General features: G+C 37.4%; 1 protein-coding gene across 1 annotated transcript in view; it reads left to right on the forward strand.

Annotated features, from left to right (window-relative positions):
* ARL8B (ARF like GTPase 8B) overlaps positions 1–19,717 on the forward strand; it is a 32,970-nt gene extending 13,253 nt beyond the window's left edge. The window contains exons 2-7 of the mRNA XM_070933576.1: positions 7,798–7,878; positions 9,674–9,747; positions 11,765–11,858; positions 13,504–13,571; positions 14,264–14,334; positions 17,429–19,717. Of these exons, the coding sequence (XP_070789677.1) occupies positions 7,798–7,878; positions 9,674–9,747; positions 11,765–11,858; positions 13,504–13,571; positions 14,264–14,334; positions 17,429–17,478 (438 nt within the window). The 3' untranslated portion in view covers positions 17,479–19,717. The remainder of the gene's footprint in view (positions 1–7,797; positions 7,879–9,673; positions 9,748–11,764; positions 11,859–13,503; positions 13,572–14,263; positions 14,335–17,428) is intronic.
* Positions 19,718–21,880: the final 2,163 nt, after the last annotated feature.

Here is a 21,880-nt window from a genome sequence, read left to right on the forward strand (position 1 = left end):
TTCCTGAAACACAGACAGTATTGCTTGAATACTCGTTACCAAAGTGCAATAGTGAAGCAGAACTTTCGCTGTCCTGGTTTTGTTTCAAAAACTTGTTGCTACACCCTTGTTGGCCCTTGTATGAATCAGAATTAGAGGGATCATGTTTTAGTAAAATATTTTTTAGTCTTCGTGATTATAGATGTGAGTGTGAAAAAGTCACTGCCAAAATGTTTCAAATATGATTCTTCTACAGATATAACTATGTAGTTATATGTAATCAAAGTTTAAATAAAAACATTTCAGGGTGAATGTTTTCACAACCCAACAGCTACCTCCTTTGTGATGAATATGTTCTTAAGTGTATTTTCTCTGTGCTTGTAAAGTTGTTGTTCAATCTTAGAATGATTCATATAAATATAAGTAGGAGGAAATAGAACCTATTCCCTTTTTATAGAGTTTTACTTTATGTTACTTGTAACTCAAGGGTGTGAAGAAATCAAAAGCAAAAGGCTTTTAAGTGCAGCAAGACTGTAGGGCACAGTCAGATAACTTCCAGTCAAAAAGTCTTAACTAATTAGAGATATTGAAAAGGATTGATACATACAGGCTTTTATGAAGTACATGATGTTTATCTGGCGAAATGTTCAAGACTGCTGAACGCTAATTTTTGGTGTGCTTAGTCTTAGTCTCTTGGTCAAATGACATGACTCATCAGTGCCATGAACAGCACATGTATTGGCAGCTATGCTTTGTTTTTGTGCTTGCTTAATTTAAAATCTTATTTATGCACTGGTGTGTTGATAGCTGACCTATCAGCAAGAGAGATTATATTAACCTATTTTTTTAGGAGCGTAGGGGCTTCTTATGCATCATTATATATCATTTGCAGCTACTGAACTAATTAAATCAGGACATGGAGATTATCAAGAACAAGAGCAGTAATGCCTCATGACAGTTTTTGCAAGCATTTCCATATGTTACAGTCATTGATGTGTTAAAATTTGATTACTCAAACATTCCAGAATCCCTTTATGATGTATGAGGCCAAGATTATAAGGATGTATAATTCTCCCTAATTTTGCCGATTTGTAGTGTACAACATTTTCATATGCATGCCAATATATTAAAATACAATCATATATATGTATTTATCACTTTTAAAATCTGGCAGAAAAAAAATAAATGTTTCACTTTCTATATATCAAGTATTTGGCATATTTAAAAGCACATCAAATTGTGGGATGTGCTTAGGAAAGTAACAATCATAAAACATCTCATTTTCCTCATCTCAAATCAGTTCACAGGTCAAGAAGTCAGAGTTAAAATAAAACAGGCTGACTCAAGATTAAGGCTGTATCCTCTCCCCTTATTTATTTAATCTATATGCTTTGCTCAATATATATTGAGGGAAACTGGATTGGAAGAGGGTAAATGGGGTTTTAAAATTAAAATAACCTGCACTATGCTAATGACATTGCCTTGGAAGCTGAAAATGCAAATGATCTGCAAGCTCTACTAATGAAAGTTTAGGAACACAGTGGAAAAAATGTCCTAAGATTAAATATAAACCAAATTAATGACAATATACACAGCAACCAACTTTAGAATGAACAAATGAGCAGAAGCTATCAATAGTGAAGGAACCAACAATCAAGAAATAACACCACAGATTTACACTTGGTAGAGTAGCAATGAAGGCAATGATATTCAGATATGCCTACAAAGATCAGAATCATGCAGGCAATTTTTTTGGGTGACACTTTATGGAAGCAAAACATGGACTTCAAGAAACAGGAGAGAAAGAATGTTAACGCATTTTAAATTTTTGAGTTGGAGAAAATTCGTGAGTATACCATAGATTGCCAAAAAAACCAAAAATAACGAACACAAACCCCAGACCAAAAAATTGATCATAGAACAAATCTATTCAGAGATCTCACTGAAAGCACAGATGAACAGTTGCAAATTATAATATTTTGCGCATTATGTAAATATCTTATATATCTTAATCTTATATCTTAAATATCAAGGTAAATATCTTACCTTGTGAAGTTTATAATGGTGGGGGGAAAAAAAGAAAAAAAGAGGATGCACTTTTACTAACATACAGGCAGTTTAGCGGCTAACCATGGAAACTCACTTGATGATTTTGTGAAAGTTGTCAACTCCTAGTCTTCATCTGAGAAGAAAACTTCTTTATGCTGTCCTAGGTTTTTTGGGCTTTAAAGGCCCTAGTAGAGTATGAAGGAGGGCTGTGTGGCAGTGAACTGGATTTGAAACAGAAAATGTGATTTGGAGCATGTAGGGCATTCAAGTAGTACTTGTCAAGCAACTCTTAAAGACGTCTTTTTTTCTAGAGCATGGCAGGAACAGTGGGATCCCCAAGGAAAAAATACATTTGTTTTAAGTGGAGGCCAATAGTACTTGGCATCTTTGAAGTGAAAAGTGAACCACTTTCTCAGTTTAAAGACTAAGTGAACATTCCTGGGACAAAAAATCTGTAGAGAGTCTCAGTCATCCAGGTCATGGTTGTCCAAAAGGTGCTTTTTCAGGAGGCAACTGGACTTCCTTGTTTTTTCTTTTGAAGATGTTTCGCTTCTCATCCAAAAAGCTTTTCCTTTAGCTTTTCTTCAGAGATGTACAGACAGAGGTGGTATTCAGCCGGTTTGGACTAGTTCACCCGAACCGGTAGCGGAAATTGTGGGTGGGCCTGCCCACCTCCCCAGCTCTATGCCATCCTATTTAGGCACACTTTTGAGGCCGTGCGCATGTGTAGAAGGCGTGCGCGAGAGCAAAGTGCATGTGCGGAAGGCTGGGCGCATGTGCGGAAGGCAGGCGCACGTGAACTCAGCACGCACGTGCACGAAGCGAGTGTGTACACACACTGTTTTCCAACTTGGAGCAAAACAATAGAATATTGACATAATTCTATAATTTTCTGTATTCTGTTTTGAACTCCTAGAAGGAATTTAGAATAAGAAACGCAGATCAAACTATTTGACTTTTCACTATGCTGTCTGTTTCAAGTGTATCCAGAGTTTGTATAAACTCATTAATGGAGGTAGCAGATTAAGCAGGAGGGTTTGTGCATTTTTTACTGAAACCACAGCTTTTTTAAGTAGCTTTACTAAATATATTGTCATACTTATATAACCACCCATTTTATGGACAGATGACTCTGGATAATGTACAACCAAGTGATGATACCATACTCCATGACTGTGAATGATCTCACCCAGAGGCTTCATAAAGATATTAAATAGGAGTGGAGAGAATACTGAACCCTGTAGAACACCAAACAACGGGAATTGAGAGTGGGACCTGTTTCATCTAAGCTTTTCTGTAAACCATGGAGATCAACCAGGTCAATGAGAGAGGAGAGGTTGAACATGACTGTAATCTAATCTAATCTAATCCAAAGCCTCAGCTTCTCTCCTGTTCCACACAATGACCAAGGTTCAGGCAAACCATCAGGGATAAGCCCAGCTCTGGAGTCCATTCGGGTTCATTAGTCCTGGGGATAGACCAATCTAATAGGTCCAGTCTCCTTTTGGTAGGGGGGCAGTGGCAGAGAATCTGATACTACCAGGGCAAGATCTGACTATGACAGGTGAGACACAATTCCCCCAAATTCAGAACATATTGCTACTACTCTGATGAGAAAACCAGGGCTGTAGCCACTGCCCCTGGTTGGGCTCTGGATGATCTGGGATAGACCCATACTAGGGTTAGACCAGTGGTGAAATGTAAAATTTGTTACTACCTGTTCTGTGGGCGTGGCTTGGTGGGGGGGGGTAATGTGACGGTGGGGGTAGCCAACTTTTTTTTTTAACTTTTTAAAGTATTTTTTCTACAACTTTAAGAGGTTGTAGAAAAAATGCTTTTAAAAGCCTCTGATGATCCCAGCTGAGCCGCGAGATCATCAGAGGCTTTTTTTTTACTTTTAAAAGCATTTTTTCGGCCGAAGAGGTTGTAAAAAAAATGCTTTTAAAAGTAAAAAAAAAGCCTCTGATGATCACACGGCTCAGCTGGGCATGGGGGGGGGGGGAACAGGGATTTTTGCTACCGGTTCTCCGAACCACCCGCCGCCATCGCTACCGGATCGGGCGATCTGGTCCAAACCTGGAGCATTTCACCCCTGGGTTAGATGCCGTCATGGTGACCACAAACCTCTAAGCTACCTCAGAGCCTGTCCCCAGGGAAGGCAGGCTGAAGTCCCCAGGACCATGAACCTGGGGAACTGCACTACCAACCCTGAGACAGAATCAAGAGGCTGAGGCAAGGACTTTGCTATGCAGCCAAGAGGCTGTGGTACAATGGCAACAGTCCCAAAAGATTCCTATAGTCCAATTTCAGGTCTCATATTTAGTAACTTGTGGAGCAGCAGAGAGAGAGAGAGCTTTGGAAGATAATCTGACCCTGACATGGAGTCTCAACTGATGTCAAACCCAAACTCAGCTGGGCACATTTCTGTGAGGTCTCAGTAATAGGTACCAGGTTGGGGCTCTCATCTGTGATTAAGGAAGGCTTTATACAGTCTAACACTGTCTTTAGCAGCAGCAGCCAAAAGCACAGACTTCTGAAGATCAGTTGACAAGGAAATGGGTTGAGTCACTTATGTGGTGATGCTATAATGAAAAAGATGCATATTTTATTATTTGGGTAATGATGTTATTAAGCAACTGATATAAATCAATGTAATTGATTTATATCAGTTGCTTAATAACATCATTACCCAAATAATAAATTACATGTACATGTAATTATGTAATTGTCTATTTAATAGATATTTGGGGACCCTGTTGCAGAATGAATGTTCTGCTAAATTGATTTGTAATTTGGGAGTGTTGTGAACTTAAGTAGGATTCAGAGCAAGAGGTAGCAAAAATGTAGAGAGAAGAATGGAAAGGATTCATTATTATTTTCCATAGTGGAATAATAACTGATTTGTTGTATATAGTCAGGCAACTTGTGTTTTTGCCTATCCTATATTTGTAAATGTTTCCAGAAGTTCACTACATAAGAACTTGTATTTATCTTTGGGAATTCTAGAAATATATTTCAGATTTATGATTTAGCAGGATAACTAGAATAATCAGGCTTCGTTGTTTTGATTTTTACTCCTTTTTTGAAGAATGAATTATTTTTATTTTTAGATTCTGATTTATTTAAACTGTGAATGTTTGCATTGCCATTCCATTCCATGACATGACATGACTCTTTGTTGGGATAAAAAAATCTCCCTCCTGTCTACTGCAGATAAGGAAAATCAATATAAAATGTTTTATAGATGGCATATGCCACCGGAGAAGTTAGCAAAAATGTTTAAAGATAAATCCGCTAAATGTTGGAAATGTCACCAATTACCAGGATCTTACTACCATATGTGATGGACATGCCCTGAAGCAAAAAGTTATTGGAATAAAATCAAAACTTAGTTGGAAGAAATGATACAGCAATGTATTGAATTTAAACCAGAGTTGTTCCTATTGGGTATCCTCCCTGAAAAAATTAGTAAGGAAAAAAATTACTTGATTATACATGTAGTAACAGCAGCTAGAATTGTTTATGCTCAAAATTGGAAAGCAGAGAAAGTACCTCTGGAAGAAGTAATAAAAATTTTTTTAGACTGTGCAGAAATTAATATATTAACTTTGATGATTAAAGATCGGGAAGAGTCAGAATATTTTAAGATATGGAATAACTTTTATCATTGGTTGGAAATGAGATATAAATGATTAATTTTATAATTTTGTATAAAAACTCGATGATTAGAATATTGTTTTAGCAATGAACTGTTATAAGGGTTTGGATGAAGATCAAGATAGAAGAAACTTATGGAAGTAGAAGAAGAATTTTGGAAGATCACACCAAGGTGTCACAGGGAAGGGATGACTGATGTATTAAATGTTTGTTTGTCTTAAAAAAATAAAAAAAAAATCTCCCTCCCTCCCTCTCTTTCCCCCCCCCCCTCTCTCTCTCTCCCTCTCCCTTTCATACACACACTTTTTATTTCAACAAAGACTCATGGCATCTTATGGAATAGCAATGCAAACATTCACAGTATATTGCAAATTTATATTTTGCTGATAAAGAAATAAAGGGAGACTAGTATATATCTATTTCAAGCTTTTTAGCTTTCATCAGCTAGCCATACCCTTACTTGGATTCAAACCAAGGGAAAGATTAAGTGTTTGTCGTGAATGCGACTACTTGAGGGCTCCTGGATTGGAGCTGAAAGGCAAAAGGGAGCAGAATGCCCCCTCTCACATGTTGGGGTAAACCAGGTGTCTCGGTAAACACTTAATCTTTCCCCTGGCTCAAGCTGATGAAGAGAGAGAACTTGTGGCTCAGAAGGTTAATTCAACTGCCTAACATGCAGGAAGCCCAAGTTCGAATCCAAGTAAGGGTATGGCTAGCTGATGAAAGCTAAAAAGCTTGAAATAGATCTATACTAGTCCCCCTTTACTTCTTTATCAGTAAAATATAAATTTGGTATAAAATGCGACTGCTTGAGGGCTCCTGGATTACACACATACCCTGTTTTCCCCAAAATAAGACATCCCCTGGTAATAAGCCCAATCGGCTTTTGAGCGCAGGGCAATAAGGCCAAGCACTTATTTCAGGGTTCAAAAAAATGTAAGACAGGGTCTTATTTTCGGAGATCACTGTTTTCAAGCCCAGCCACATCCATTCCAAGCCCTTATGGAGTTTTAAGCTAGACAGAAGTCCTTGGGAAAAGAAGTAGCAAAGATGCCAAGCGGTGCCTTTAATAGCTTTCAAGATAGAGGAAAAACAATGTAGAAGATCCATGGTGGTGTTGCCTGCTTTTCTCAGGAGATCCTGAGAGAGCAGTGTGAGGCTAACTTTCCATTAGTGTTCTAGACTCCCATTGAGCTGGCCTAGAGCAAGTACTTCATGAATTTAAGGGAGATATGTAGGGATACATTTGCATTTATTGAAATTATAAGCCACCCAGAATCACCTTGCAGCGAGATGAATAGCAAACAAATTTAATACATAAATATAATTTGAAGTGTTTTCTCGCATTTGTCCATCTTGGAACATACCATACTGAAATAAGTAGCAATAAATGCTTTAATAAAATTATAAATAATTTAAATGTTATGTTACAGTATAATATTAGATGTATAATTTTTGAAAATTCATTTATCATATTTCATAAGTGTTTCAAGCCTGGGCTTACCCTCTAAGTAAACTTTCAGGTTTTATTCTTTGGAATAATGTTGTATGACGCTGACTTTATACTTTCCCACGAAGTGCATAAGTTTTTCAGGTTCTTCCAGATGCTATTGTGTTGCCTTAGGGTGTTGGGAAGATTACTTTTTATGCTGATGTCCAATTAAAAAAAAGGAACAACATGAGACATTCTAATTGGCCAGTGCTATTTCCTAACATTTTTTGGGAGAAAACTATTTCCTGGAGTAGCCTTCTAGATTTAATAGGGTATGCTGGGAAGCTTGAATAATTTCTATCCAATCTTTCTAAACCAACAAGGTATTTTTGAGTCATTACATATGACTCTGAATATGTTGGCCACTTGTTCCCTTCCATCCTTTTTCCTTCTGCTTTATAATTTTCCTGGCTTCACTCACATGCTCATGGACTATCTAAATTGCAAAAATTAACCTTCTCAGACGGAAAGGGAAGAAAAATAATGCTAACTAAGACTTAGTATTACAAATGTTCTCTATTCTGTTCAGCAATAACCTTTGTATTTGAAAGCAACTGACTGAAAAGATGACTCAGTTACTTGACAGATCTCACTAAAGGCTATCTCTTTTCTGTCTTCAGTCAGGCCAGTTCAGTGAAGACATGATTCCTACAGTGGGCTTCAACATGCGGAAAGTTACCAAGGGTAATGTCACAATAAAGGTATGTATCCAAGTTAATTATATTTTGCTAATGAGAAAAGCATGGTAAGAGTAATTAGTCTTAATCTTTGAATAAGATTAACATAGTTCCCTGATCTGCTGTATTCAAATATAGGGGGAAAACATTACATAGAACATTTTACTAAAATCTCACGGGACAATATGTGGTAGGTAGTCCTATCTTCGAGGAACAAACTCATGTAATAATCTATAAATACGACTCCTCTCAAAAGAAATCTTTAGAGGGAAGTCTTTCAGACCTCAGAACTATTGCACCCACCATCTTGTACTGCTGGGTTTCAAGTTCACAAGTTGTATTCTGGGGTCCTGGCCTGTCTCTGTTGTGGCCTGTCCAGGAGCCAAATCAGAGGAGGAGGAGGAGGCGTGGGAGTCAAGGTCAGCATCAAGGCAACATGAAAGCTCTGAGTGGGAAGAGGGAATGGAGCTGGCAGAGACAGAGAGGGGCGGAGCCTGAGCCATCCGTCAGCCCTCAGATGGAGAGTCAACAGCCCCCCGGTCTGGAGATGGTTGATGAAGAAGAGGAGGAACAGCTGGATCCAGTGCCTGACGCATGGTTACGCAGAAGGGAGAGAAGAGGAGAGCAGTGGAAATCCGTGGGCTGATCCTGGGGAAGGAAGAGCCACCGCTGCTAGCCAAGCCCCACCCTAGCTCTGAGGATAAAAAGTGGAGATGAATAGGTGTGGCAGACAACTATTCATCTTCTGGCCAGACGGACTTGTTAGGCTGTGTGGAGAGAGAAACCTTTTGCTGGGGCTGCCTGCACTCCTAATAAAGGAAACTTTGAATTAACTTCAAAGGGTTTGTTGTGTTTGGAGAGCTGGGTTAGACCACTCTGGTATAACAGTACAACCAGACCACCAAATGAGATTGTCTCTGTGAGCTTCTGCAAACTTCTTATCTGGTGGGAGATGAAACTAATTAAAGGCATCTAGAGCAATGGTTGCAAAAGATCACAAATGAATTTGACTAAGCAGTGGTCTACAAAGTAATAATAACAGTGGCAAAACATTTGTACTTCTTTTTGTTGCTATTGCAGCCATAAATTTCTGCCCACTAGACCTATTCGAGATGACCCAGTTCCATTTGGGAAATACAGGAGTGATAAGGTGGCCAAAGGCCCTGTGATGTTTTGTACGGGACTCTTTGGGGATAGAGGAAATGCTGATGAAATCTGTACAATCTGTAATATCCATTCCAGGCTGAATGGGAGGTGTGCTGTTCTGCATATGGTACTTAGGGACAAGTTACTTTGTCTGCATTGTTTTAGATTGTTCAGAATTTTGTAGGTCTTTAATCAGCATCTTATATTGCAGTGATGGGTTAACCTTTTCTGGACCGAGTGCCCAAAGTGTACACATCCGAACCCCCAAAATGCAATGTGTGCATGGTCCCCGCACATGCGTGTGCCTCCTGCACATGCCCCACCCCTGAACATCTGCGCAAGCCCCCGCACATGTGCCCTGTCCCCCCACGCATGTGCATGTGCCACCCCACAACCCACTCATACGTGGCAGAGACCCGAAGACCAGCTGGCTGGTGGGACACGTGCACATGCGCTATAGAGCTGAACTGGAGCGATGGCTCGTGCCGTCAGAGAGGGCACTGCATGCCACCTCTGGCACATGTGCCATAGTTTCGCCATCATGATTATATTGCAGTGAGTATTAAAAGAGGTATTTGGTTGCTCTTCTTGGCAAATGAACATTGTGAGCTATAGTGTTGTTTTTAGTTGCAAAATCTCCAGATATAATTCTTTTTTTTTCCCTCTAAAAAAGATTTGGGATATAGGAGGACAGCCACGATTCCGAAGTATGTGGGAACGCTACTGCAGAGGAGTTAATGCTATTGTGTAAGTTTTTTTTCTTTTTGTTACTTTAAATGTTTTTTTCCTGTTATGTTTGTTGCATGTTATTCTCAACTGTTTAGTAAGAAGTCTGGATTACAAACCATGAAGTTCTTTAAACTAAGGCTTGGAAGCCTATAGGTCTTACCTTGTCCCCCTTTATTTTGGCCCCCATGGCCTATTACAGAAATTTTGTAACAGAATGTCACAAGATGATGGTATAAATTTATTTATTTATTTAGCAAAGGAAGAAGCAAAATAGGTACATTAAGACTCTACTAAGCTTATCACATCTAATTTACTTAAAATTCTCCCTTCCAAAAGAACAAAATAAAACTTGTTCTTTTTGGGTGATTTAATTATAATGTGTGTCTCCCTTCTCAGAAGCTGATTTTATATAGGTAGTCCTTAAGTTATAAGCTACTACTATTTAGAATTACGATGGAGCTGAATGAAGGGGACTATGACCAGTCCATGAAGTTATAGCCATCGCAGTGTTCGTGTCATCACTTGATTGGGATTTTACCAAGTGAAACAAAACCTAAGATTAAGGCTGCAAAAACCCAGATGACCACTAAATGGTGGCAAAGAGATTCAGAAAACTCTAATCTTTTGCTGCCATCTAGTGGTCATCAGATTTTTGCAACTCAGACCTGGTAGTACTATCTTGGAGTACTTAGCAAAATATGAGACCATCAAAATTTTCTAAAAGAATGAGCTTAAGGACATGATGGTAAACTGAAACATGATGAATGCAGGTTTCTAATATCATGTTGTCTTACAAACAGGAAAACAGAACTTTTTTTCCTTGGTCCAGACAAAATAACAAATTGCAATACAGTTTATTTATTTTCTATGTTTCTAAACTACTGCATTCCCTAAGGACTCAAGCTTTATAGCATAATGACATGACAAAGGATTCCAAAAGAAGTTAAAATAGAGTATTACAAAACTTTATTATTAAGTAATGAAAGCTTCCAAATGCATCTTTGAGTTGGGGAGTGGAGAATGTTAATCTAAGATTTGTTGCAGCTTTTCCTTGTATTACTGTGGCAATGATATTCTGAATGTAAATATTTGAGTTAACGATGACTATGTAATTTATATAACTTTAGGTTATACTTAGATGAATTCTAAAGTCTCAGATGAAAATGTTTTTAATTGTTGCAATTATAAATGAAAACTTAGAATTCACTATTGTTCAATACTTAACGTGGCTTAGAAACCATATTGGAACTCGGTGGTGACATAGAATATAGATAGTCTTTGACTTATTACTGTAATTCAGTCCAGAATTATGTTAAGCAGGTCAACACATGACTGAATCTAATTTTATGGCAGTTTTTGTTGTGGTTGTAAAGTGAATCAGTTTTACCCAATGGGTGTTTTTCTTCCCTGAAACCAGCAAAAAATATCAAACATCACAGTCATATGACTGCTGACCATAATGATCAGCTGGTTGTCAAACACCAAAACCAATCACATGACCATAGAGGGGTGCATCTGTTGTAACTTCAAAACTGGATTGTAAGTAACTTTTGGGGAGATCCGTCATAACTGATTATTAAGCGTCCAGTTATAAATGGAGGAATACCTAGAATTCTAATGTTGAAACTGTTACAAAAACAGGTATCAACATATTTAAAGTACAGTATAAGGAAATGGTTAGGGAACACTGATCTCAAAGATGATCAATTTTGCAATTTTCAAATTTGATGTGTTTTCTTATTTCTCCTCAATTACTATGAGGAAGAATTCTGAAAAGCTTCAACATATTTTAGTACAATTTTAGCCATGCTGTGTTACAATTTAAGGCTTTGATGAGTAGTTGTGGGATCAAATTACCCAGTTTTTAGTCACTAAATGAGATTTTTGCTTGCAATTTTCTGATACCTTTTATAATATTTCGATGAAATTCCTAGTGATTTGAGATTCTTTGGGAGGGGAAAGTTGGTAATATTGCTGGACTGGACTGGTGTTCCTTGCATTGCACAAACTGATTTAAATGAATTGTTTTTAATAGCTATATGGTAGATGCTGCAGATCGTGAAAAAATAGAAGCTTCTAGAAATGAGTTGCACAATCTTCTAGACAAACCACAGCTACAAGGAATTCCTGTGAGTAGCGGACATGTTAATCCTGCCTGAAAATTTTGAAGAAATCGATGAGGAAATGTGCTTGAAATTTTAATTTGTTTAGAAAATAATTGCATTGTTGTCTGTGGACAGCTTTTTTGATGTTTGATATATTGCTTGTTAAGCACATCTCTGTCATGTAAATCTTTGATTCTTATATTATTATCTTTAGGTTTTTTTAGATATATATATAATGCAAGTTGAAATAGGTCTTCTAAAAGCTTCCTCAGCCACAGACCATAGAAATATACTAAAACTGTAGACCTATGTACAAGTTGATAAAAGGACAAGTGATTTAAAACATCTTGAGGTATTGAGTAAATTATTAAGCAGGGCAGGAGTATCTTGTTTCACAAGAGAAAGTAAAGAGCTTTGGACTATCTGTGCAGAAAAAGATCGACCTGAAATGACGGACTATTGGCTAATTATTTCTGACTTGTACTATTCGATTTCTCATCTATTGTACCAAATTTTCCTTTTGAAATGATTTTCCCTGCGGTTTCTGAGTGCTTCTGATAAGCACTTAGAATGGCTTATCTGGTTGTGTCACTGTCAGACTAGCCCACCCTGTTCTGTATTACAACCTGCTTTGTATACTCTTCCATGACCAAGACAACAGTAACACAGAGTTATAAAGAGACATTATTTGAGCTATATATGAATATAATGCACTGATAGCAGAGATGGACAACCACTGCTCCCAGAATCATGCCACCAGACAAGATCAGCATGATTTCTTGCTATTTTTAAACAAAAAAAAATATTATACTCATGATCTTTTGATAAGCGTAAGATATCTTTTTTATTTTATTTTTTTAATGAAGGAAGGATTGAAAATTCTGCTAACTCTGATATTTTGGACATGCCACTAGTAGCCCAACTAAAAAAAAAAGTGGTGTTCTAGCTGTGGAATTCATTTCCATCCCTTATCTGTCTATCTATCTATCTATCAAAATATTTATTTATTAATTTATTAATTTTACTTCTATACCGCCCTTCTCCCGAAGGATTTAGGGCGGTGTAGAGCCTGATTAAAAGCACAAGACAGACAAAATTTAAAAATAATTAGAATTATTAAATAATTGCCTCAATTATAAAACCCCCAAATTTAAAATCCCATATTTAAAACCAATTAAAATCTTTACATTGATAGCCCGGCCTGGGAACAACAAGGTTTTGAGGGCACAGCGAAATACACGGAGATTACTGATCTTATGAATTTCTGGGGACAGTTCATTCCAAAGGTCAGGGGCTCCCACAGAGAAGGCTCTCCCCCTGGGTGTCGCCAGCCGACATAATTTGGCCGATGGCACCCTGAGGAGACCCTCTCTGTGGGAGCTGACTGGCTGGTGGGAGGCTACTGGTGGCAGAAGACGGTCTCGAAGGTATCCAGGTCCAAATGCCATGTCTAGAGGAACATCTGATATTTACCATTCATTAGTAATATGGTTTTTTTTAAAGACTGGCTATTTGTATCAGGGAATAAATGTTGCAACTTTAGTTCCTTAATATGAGTGATTTATTTCCTCTATGTGTCACAAAAATGGATTCTTATTGAAATGAAATTTAACAGTTTCCTGCTTTAAAAAGCTAAATGCTAAAATCAGTACATATTTTCTGTTCGCAGGTTCTAGTACTTGGAAACAAAAGAGACCTTGCTAATGCACTGGATGAGAAGCAGCTTATTGAAAAAATGTAAGTGAGTAAGCAAGCATATTTTAAGAAGTAAGGTTAAAAAAAAAATGCTTTAAATTGGTGTGTCCAACCTTGGCAATTTTAAGACTTGTGTCTATGGAGATTCTCAGTCATCCAGGTCATGGTTGTCCCAAAGGTGCTTTTTCAAGAGGCAACTGGACTTTCTGGGGTTTTTTTGAAGACATTTCGCTTCTCATCCAAGAAGCTTCTTCAGCTCTGACTGGATGGTGGGGTATAAATACTTCCATTCCCCACCATCCAGTCAGAGCTGAAGAAGCTTCTTGGATAAGAAGTGAAATATCTTCAAAGAAAAACCTTTAAGACCTGTGAAGTTCAACTCCCAGAATTCCCTAGACAGCCCATGATGCTTTGTTATTTCATCAGTCACATAAGGGCCTATGGAATATTGTCCATCAGTGATAAATATGGGTACGTCTAACGTATATCACATAATTCTTTTTATGAATTTGCTGGATCTATAAAATGATCTGTGCCTGGACTTTCTAATAGTAGATTACTTTAGTTACGGTTATTTTGATGTGTATATATGTTTGCTGTCATAGGAGAAAGTTTCCAATACATTGCTTTTGTAATTAAAAATAATTCATATTTTAATGTGAATCATATGTACATCACATTTAATAGGATGTTGCTGTCAATTTTCAACAAATTATGAATTGCTTCTCCTCCAGGAACCTGGCTGCTATTCAAGACAGAGAAATCTGCTGCTACTCCATTTCTTGCAAAGAAAAGGACAATATAGGTAATAACAATATCAGTAATGCTAACTTTAGAGTACACAGTATGTTACCCGTGACTACCACAGTTCAAAAAGAACAGTGTCAAATTGAAACAAGTTTAAAGGAAGGCTACTAAAATAGTGTACCATTCTGGAACAAAGCTTCTGAGGAACAATTAAAGGATCTGGGTGTGTTTAGTCTACAGAAAGATGATTTAGAGGAGATATGATAGCTCTCTTCAAATATTTGAAGGGTTTTCACAAGATGAGGGAATTAATTTATTCTGTGTTGCCCAGTAAATAGTAGTAGAATTAAAGAAAGGTACAGGCTAGACATCAAGCTGTTAGTCAGCGGAACAGGCTGATACATGAAGTTGTGAGTTTTTCTTTGTAAGTTATCTTCAAATAAGGCTGGATTGTGAAAGATGCTGTATAGCCACCCCTCTTATAACAAATTCTGGGTAGCTTCCAAACAAAAATTAAAAAAACAAAAAGCAAACCCTATTAAATTAATACCATTTTATAATGCCTTCTTAGTAAGGCCACAGTTGGAATGCTGCATCCAGTTTTGGTCACAACGATGTAAAAAAGATGTTGAGACTCTAGAAAGAGCGCAGAGAAGAGCAACAAAGATCATTAGGGGACTGGAGGTTAAAACATATAAAGAACGGTTGCTGGAATCGGGTATGTCTAGTTTAATTTAAAGAAGGTCTACGGTGACATGATAGTGTTCCAGTATCTCAGGGGTTGCCACAGAGAGTCAAACTATTCTCCATAGCACATGAAGGCAAGACAAGAAGCAATGGATGGAAACTAATCAAGGAGAGAAGCAACCTAGAATTAAGGAGGAATTTCCTGCCACTTTGCCATATTCCTCTATTTATTTATTTTTATTAATTTAGGCCCTGATTCTTGTGGAACTTTCAGAATGAAGACTAAATCGTCTGCAAATGCCTGTAGTTTATATTTTTCCTTTTTTATTTCCATACCTTTTATCTCTATGTCCTGTCTAATATTTCTGTTTAATACTTCTAGTGTCAATATGAATAATAGTGGAGACAAGGGGCATCCTTGTCTTGTACCTTTTTTAATGTTAACCTTCTCTGTCATGTCTCCATTTACCATCACCTTTGCTCTTTGCTTATAATATATCGCCTTAATCATGTTAATAAATCTCTCCCCAAAATCCATATCTTTTAATTGTGGTAGCATAAATTGCCAGTTCACATTGTCAAATGCTTTCTGTGCGTCTAGAAAAATCAACACCATTTGCTTCCCTGGATATGCTTCGCAGTACTCCAGTATATTTAAAATTATTCTCATATTGTCTTTAATTTGTCTCTTAGGTAAAAATCCATTTTGATCTGAATGTATAAGTTCATTTAAGAACCTTTTTAGTCTTTCTGCTATTATTGAGGCATATATTTTATAGTCAGCATTCAATAAGGATATTGGTCTATAATTTTTTATCTGTTGTAAATCTGAATCTTCTTTCGGTATGAGAGTAATATATACTTCCATCCATGAGTTTGTTACTTTCGCTTCTAGCAATACTTCATTGAACACTTCAGCACTGGAAGTTTTTAAGAAGAGATTGGATAACCATTTGTCTGAAATGGTATAGGGCAGTGATGGCTAACCTTTTTGCCATCACGTGCCAATAGCGTGGGGAGCGTGGGGGGGGGTTGCGGGTGCGTATGCCCACATCCATAATTCAATGCGCCCCGCCCTCCTGTGCATGTGCATGTGACCCTCCCACACTTCCCCCTGCTTTTGGCACGCGACGGCACTGTGGGCCTGGTAGGCCCATTTTTTCCCCCTCCCCAGGCTCCAGAGGCTTTCTAGGAGCCTGGGGAGGGCAAAAACAGCCTTCCCCATTCCCCCGGAGGCCTTCCGGAGGCCGGAAACAGCTAGTTTCCCGACTTCCGGTGGTACTGGAAGGCCTGAAAATCAGTTTGCCGGTGCGCGCGTGTATGCTGGATCTGAGCTAGGGCAACACTTGCGTGCCCACCAATATGGCTCTGCGTGCCACCTGTGGCACCCGTGTCATAGGTTCGCCATCATGGGTATAGGGTTTCCTGTCTGAGCGGGGGTTGGACCAAAAGACCTCCAAGGTCCCTTCCAACTCTGTTGTTCTGTTCTGTTCCATTCTATTCCATTTTACTCCATTCAAACAAATCAGAATCTTGGTGCTATTGAAAAAAAAAAATCACACATTCTTGAATTTTAAATCAGTGCCATCTAGAAGGCAAATACTTTTTGTATAAAATGAGGCCGATGTGAAAACCACCATTTTGTGAAATGATGGTTTTCACATCAGCCTCATTTTATACAAAGGTATGTTATTTATGACTTAAACAGAAAACATACTTGAAAACATGTCTCTAAAGATGCCTCAAAAATAAACATATATTTTTAAAGATCTTTTAAGAATTTATGAAAAGAACTCCTTTATATTTACAAGTTTCTAAGGTTCAAGCAATTCATACTTACAAATGAAATGTACAATATGCTTTCAAGTGATGGTTCAGTCCAGTTAAATGCAGGGCAAGATCCATATGTGCTTAAGAGCTATTTAAATTTATATGCAGTATTTTTTTTCTTTTACAAGGATCTGATTTTCTTGCATGCATATCTTTTAATGAACTGTCTAACACATGATAGCAAGTCTTGCTTTGTGAAAAAAAACTATTGACTGTTACAAAGGATCTTGTTAAATCAAAGAAGCAATCAAATTTTTAGACATGGTTTTCATAGAATAACACCTACTGACTAAAGAATTTGAATTATCACTTGGGCAGCCTTTTTGCCTGCATTGAAATTCATTTTTAATTTAAAGAAAAAAGTTAGTAATGCAGTTGGAACAAATGTTGAATGAATTAAAATTACCAAAGCCTGTCCAAACAACTGTCCCAGATTTAAACAAATCTCAGAAATATTTTCATTATTGATTCAGCCACATAGAACATGCTTCTGTTTGCGATCTTACAGTGGATGTTTCTGGAATCTGGAAAAAATGAATCCATGTGCACTCCTGTTTAAATGCTTATTTTTAAGGATGATTAGGTACAACAATTATCTTGAAAACCAATTGTCATGTTTTCCCTTTTTTTTTTAGATATCACACTTCAGTGGCTTATTCAGCACTCAAAGTCTCGAAGAAGCTGAAAACGTTCACATAGCTGCTCATTTGGCCATATTCTCAATTGTCTACTCCCTCCGTGATGAATTGTTATCCAGGATAGCCCTCCTGTGTCCAAGGAATTGCCTTTTTTTCACAGTTCATGCCTCCATATATGCACTGCTGAATGACTTATAATCCTACTTCTGTCAAAGAGTTGGCTAGAGTTGTCATAAGTCGTGCAAATGTTTTTTATTCATTTCATCTAGACAGTGGCAGTGGGTACTTCTTCTCCAGAATTTTTTTTCTCTCTGGTCTTCCTGATCCAGATTTTTATATTAGATTCTCCGCACAATTATTTCATTCTTGTATGTAGCCGCTCATTGGAAATGCTGGCACGTGGCAGCACAGGGATTAGGACAACTCTTATTATAAAGCTTTTCCGACACTGTTTAAATGGGATACTGTACTAATTTTTCCTCTCAGATGCATGTGATGTTTATTGTAAAAAGATTTCAATGGAAAATATGAGGCACTAGAATTAAATCACTAAATTATCATAAATTCTCAAATTGTATTCCTCCCAATGAATAAAATATTCAGGTTGTCAGCTTTTTTTGTTTTGGTATCGTGCAGGGCATTGCTAATTTCTTTATATTTGCTAAAGCTCTTTTAAGTGGAGTAAAGAATAAGATACTTCAAAATCAGCCTGTCAAAAAATTGAACATATAAGCAGGTATTACGTAATTTGAATTAGATGGAACAGTCACATCTTTCTTCTAGAAATGCTTTACATAGGCTACAGCTTTATGACATTCTGGATGTCATATTGATTTCCAGCACAAAAATATGTGTCACTGTCTAGCTTATTCTTCTATTAATGGAGTAGTTGTGCACAGTTGCACTTGGTGCTAAATACCTAGGCTATTGTGACAACACTAGGTTTGCCTGCTTCTCACTGTGTAATCATGTATAAAGTTCATAGGCTATGAAACATTAAATTGTGTCTTGAAGCACAAGGAAATTTATGAAGTGATTGTCTTTCTCAGTTAGCTTCTGCAGTATAGAGGTTATTTGAACTGGAAAAATTAACACTACTTTCATATCTTTACATTCTTGGTAGTGTCAATATTTAAACAGATTTGTCAAAGCTGAAGTTGTTGATGCAGTAATGTTGAGGTAGGCTACAGTATGCAAATACATGGTACAAGTGTTTTGGTTGCTCCTCACTGTATTATTATTTTAAGGAACACCTGTATGTATTTAAATGCTGTTCAGAGCCCTTGTTTAATATATGTTTGATGCATCCATTCTTAATGTGCTTGTTCAAGTACAAATTGTTTCTCAAAAATGAACATTTTATATTGGATCAAGTACTGCTATTAGCTATAGTATGTTTTCTTTTGTTACCTGCATGCAGAATGAAACTTCTCTGGCCTTATATAGATATTCTGTTATTTTCAAGGATTCTTTGCCAAAAGGCATGGATGGTACCTCTACAGTAATACATGAAATGTTTGTATAAGCCTGTTGTAGTTCTGTCATAGATCATCTGGAAAAAGTAAAATAAGAAACTACAGTGGCAGCAAGTCTAGATTACTTTTAAAGTGTGCTTAAAGCATTACAAGTGTAATGTACACATTCTGTACTAAATTGCACCATTTTCCTCATAATGATTGGACTGAGGTTACAACCTAAAAATGTGCCCCTGCACAATAAATTTTGAGTTATAACTGCCATGGCCTTATTGTTCCCGTACAAATTCCTGCACTATTGCAACATGCAAGTACTGCCTCCGTTTACAAATTGAGCTTGCAATTTTAACTTCTCTATGCTTCAATAAAATCCTATATTGTTGGTGCTGTAGAAAAGGTTCACTGACTCCCGATTGTATATGTAGCTCACTATGGACTGCTGTATTTGACAAGAGCAATTCTGCTTGTGCCTAAAAATATAAGGAAATTGAATTAGAACATGTCAGCCTTTCCTACAGGAACTAAATTATTGTTTAGGTAACTGGCCTTTTGCTGAATTCAATATATTTGGGATTTTAGTGTATACCACACAGCTTTCAGTGTTTTGACGTCCCCAAACCACTATCAACTTTTTAATCTTGCATTAATCTTGGCATGTGAACAACTTACACATTTATGAAATTCTGTAAATATGTGAATTTTTTTATTTAGGTGGAATGCGTTTTATTTGTTTACTGCTATTTAGCTTTATCCAATAAACTTTAAGTTTTCAGGGTCATGTTGATATTTATATAACTTGACTCCTCAAGAATCGTTGTCTATTTGAAATATGTAAGAGTACATATCTACTCCGGTTATTTCATTAAAACTTGAGTGTATGCTTTATATATTACAAGTAACTGAAGTGCCTGAGTTAAGAGACCATATTCTCTCTTCATTGTGCATTCTAAAATTAGAGCACATGAACTAGTTTTGGTATAATGGTTAAAGGTCCTGAGTTCTACTTCTGCCTTAGATATGAAACCAGCTTTGGGCCAGTCAGTCTCTCAGCCTTAAGAAGAAGTGCAAGGGCAAGTGACTCTTAAAATCTTATCAAGAAAATTACAGGAGTCAAGACTGGCTTGAAGACTAACAGAAAAAAATATAGCCAGTTATCTATCTTATTTAGTAGAAACATGTTTTCTGTACATTTTCTTTTCTCCAAAGATATTGCTTACCCACTAAGTGCTTAAAACTAGGGTAGAAAAATTAGAATAGTTTCAAATCCACTGTATATTAGTTCAACTCTCTCAAAAGAGCAGAATCACCAGAGAAGGGTGTAAAAAAAATTGGGACTCCAGCTATCTCCAGCAGAGAGCTTTGGCATGTTTTCTTCAAATTAATGCATTGGTCCTGAGGTGAGTAGAACTTCTGCCAGTTTAAGCTAGCATAATGTGATGAAGACACCACCCCATCACAAAACAATTATATAAGTTTGCATGTAACAGAATTGTCACATCTGATTTGTTCTATTTGCTTTCATTATAGCCTAACTGAAGTGGAATAGATAAGTAGTAGCATTAGCTGACCTTCACTTAAGCATAAGGCCTGCTGGATAAGACCAAAATTCCTCTTACAGCAACTTTATCCTGCAGGGGCCAACCCAATATTTTTGGGACAGAGACATACATACTCTGTGCTGTCATTGTTCCCTTACTGTTGATGAGTGCTGTTCCAGGACTCTTGCTGTAACATTGAATCTTTAAGATCAATAGCCCTTGAAAGATGTCCTCCATGAATTTATCTAACCCATCCCCCAGCCATCCAAGTTAGTTGCCATCATATCTTCCTTCCAATTAGCTTCACTGGATAAGTTGCTGGTTGCCATGTTTGAGATAACAGGAAACACACTCTGCCCACTTTCTTCATGCTACAAGTGACTTACACACCTCATTGTGTCTCTTTCCCCACTCCTGTTATGGTTTGCACACCTGTTTTGCTGTTTGCCCTTTTCCCTTTTCAGATGGATAGAACTCTATAAACCGCAGTTACTATCCTTCCAATCCAATTTATTCTGATCAGACCTTATCGGCATGTTTACAGAAAAAGCATTTTAATACCAATGATAAAAGTTTGCCTAAACTAAACAGCTTATTGTTCGGTGCAAGTTGAGGCGGTTTGTTTGCAGATATTGACAGCAGACTTACAAAGGTTTATAATATGTATGACAAAGATGTTCTTATCACATGTATCATAGATTTGTATAAATGTTCTAATGATTCCAAGCATGAATTTGCCATTTTCATATCTGCTGCATGCTGAATCCCATTTACATTGATTCATGCGCCATGAAACTGGTTGCTGTCCCCCTCACAGGAGTATGAACTTGGTAGTGGATGTCATTTTCTCAAATTATTTCAGTTGCCTTGACTTAAATAGCACTGCATTTACCATAAGGTGATTTAAACAAACTAATAAGCCCACCTTGAATTGTGTATAAGGTAAAGGTTCCCCTCTCACATACAGTATGTGCTAATCATTCCTGACTCTAGGGGGTGGTGTTCATCTCCGTTTCAAAGCCGAAGAGCCAGCGCTGTCCAAAGACATCTCTGTGATTGTGGCCGGCATGACTAAATGCCAAAGGCACATGGAATGCTGTTACCTTCCCACCAAAGGTGGTCCCTATTTTTCTACTTGCATTTTTTATGTGCTTTTGAACTGCTAGGTTGGCAGAAGCTGGGACAAGTTAACAGGAGCTCACCCAGTTATGCGGCACTAGGGATTTGAACCGCTGAACTGCCAACCTTTTGATCAACAAGCTCAGTGTCTTTAGCCACTGAGCCACCACGTCCCTAGAATTGTGTATAACCAAAGTTAAAAGCATAACTATAGTCTGAATACAGATACTTGAGAGACTCCATCTTTTTTTCTTCCTGAGAAAATTACCATCTGCTCCAGTTCTATGCTTTCTGTTTTTTTATCTGTAAAATGACAT

The sequence above is a fragment of the Pituophis catenifer genome, unplaced genomic scaffold (assembly GCF_029215685.1).
Source record: "Pituophis catenifer annectens isolate HBS135680 unplaced genomic scaffold, rPitCat1.0.hap2 SCAF_2, whole genome shotgun sequence".
In the NCBI taxonomy this organism is placed as follows: Eukaryota; Metazoa; Chordata; class Lepidosauria; order Squamata; family Colubridae; genus Pituophis; species Pituophis catenifer.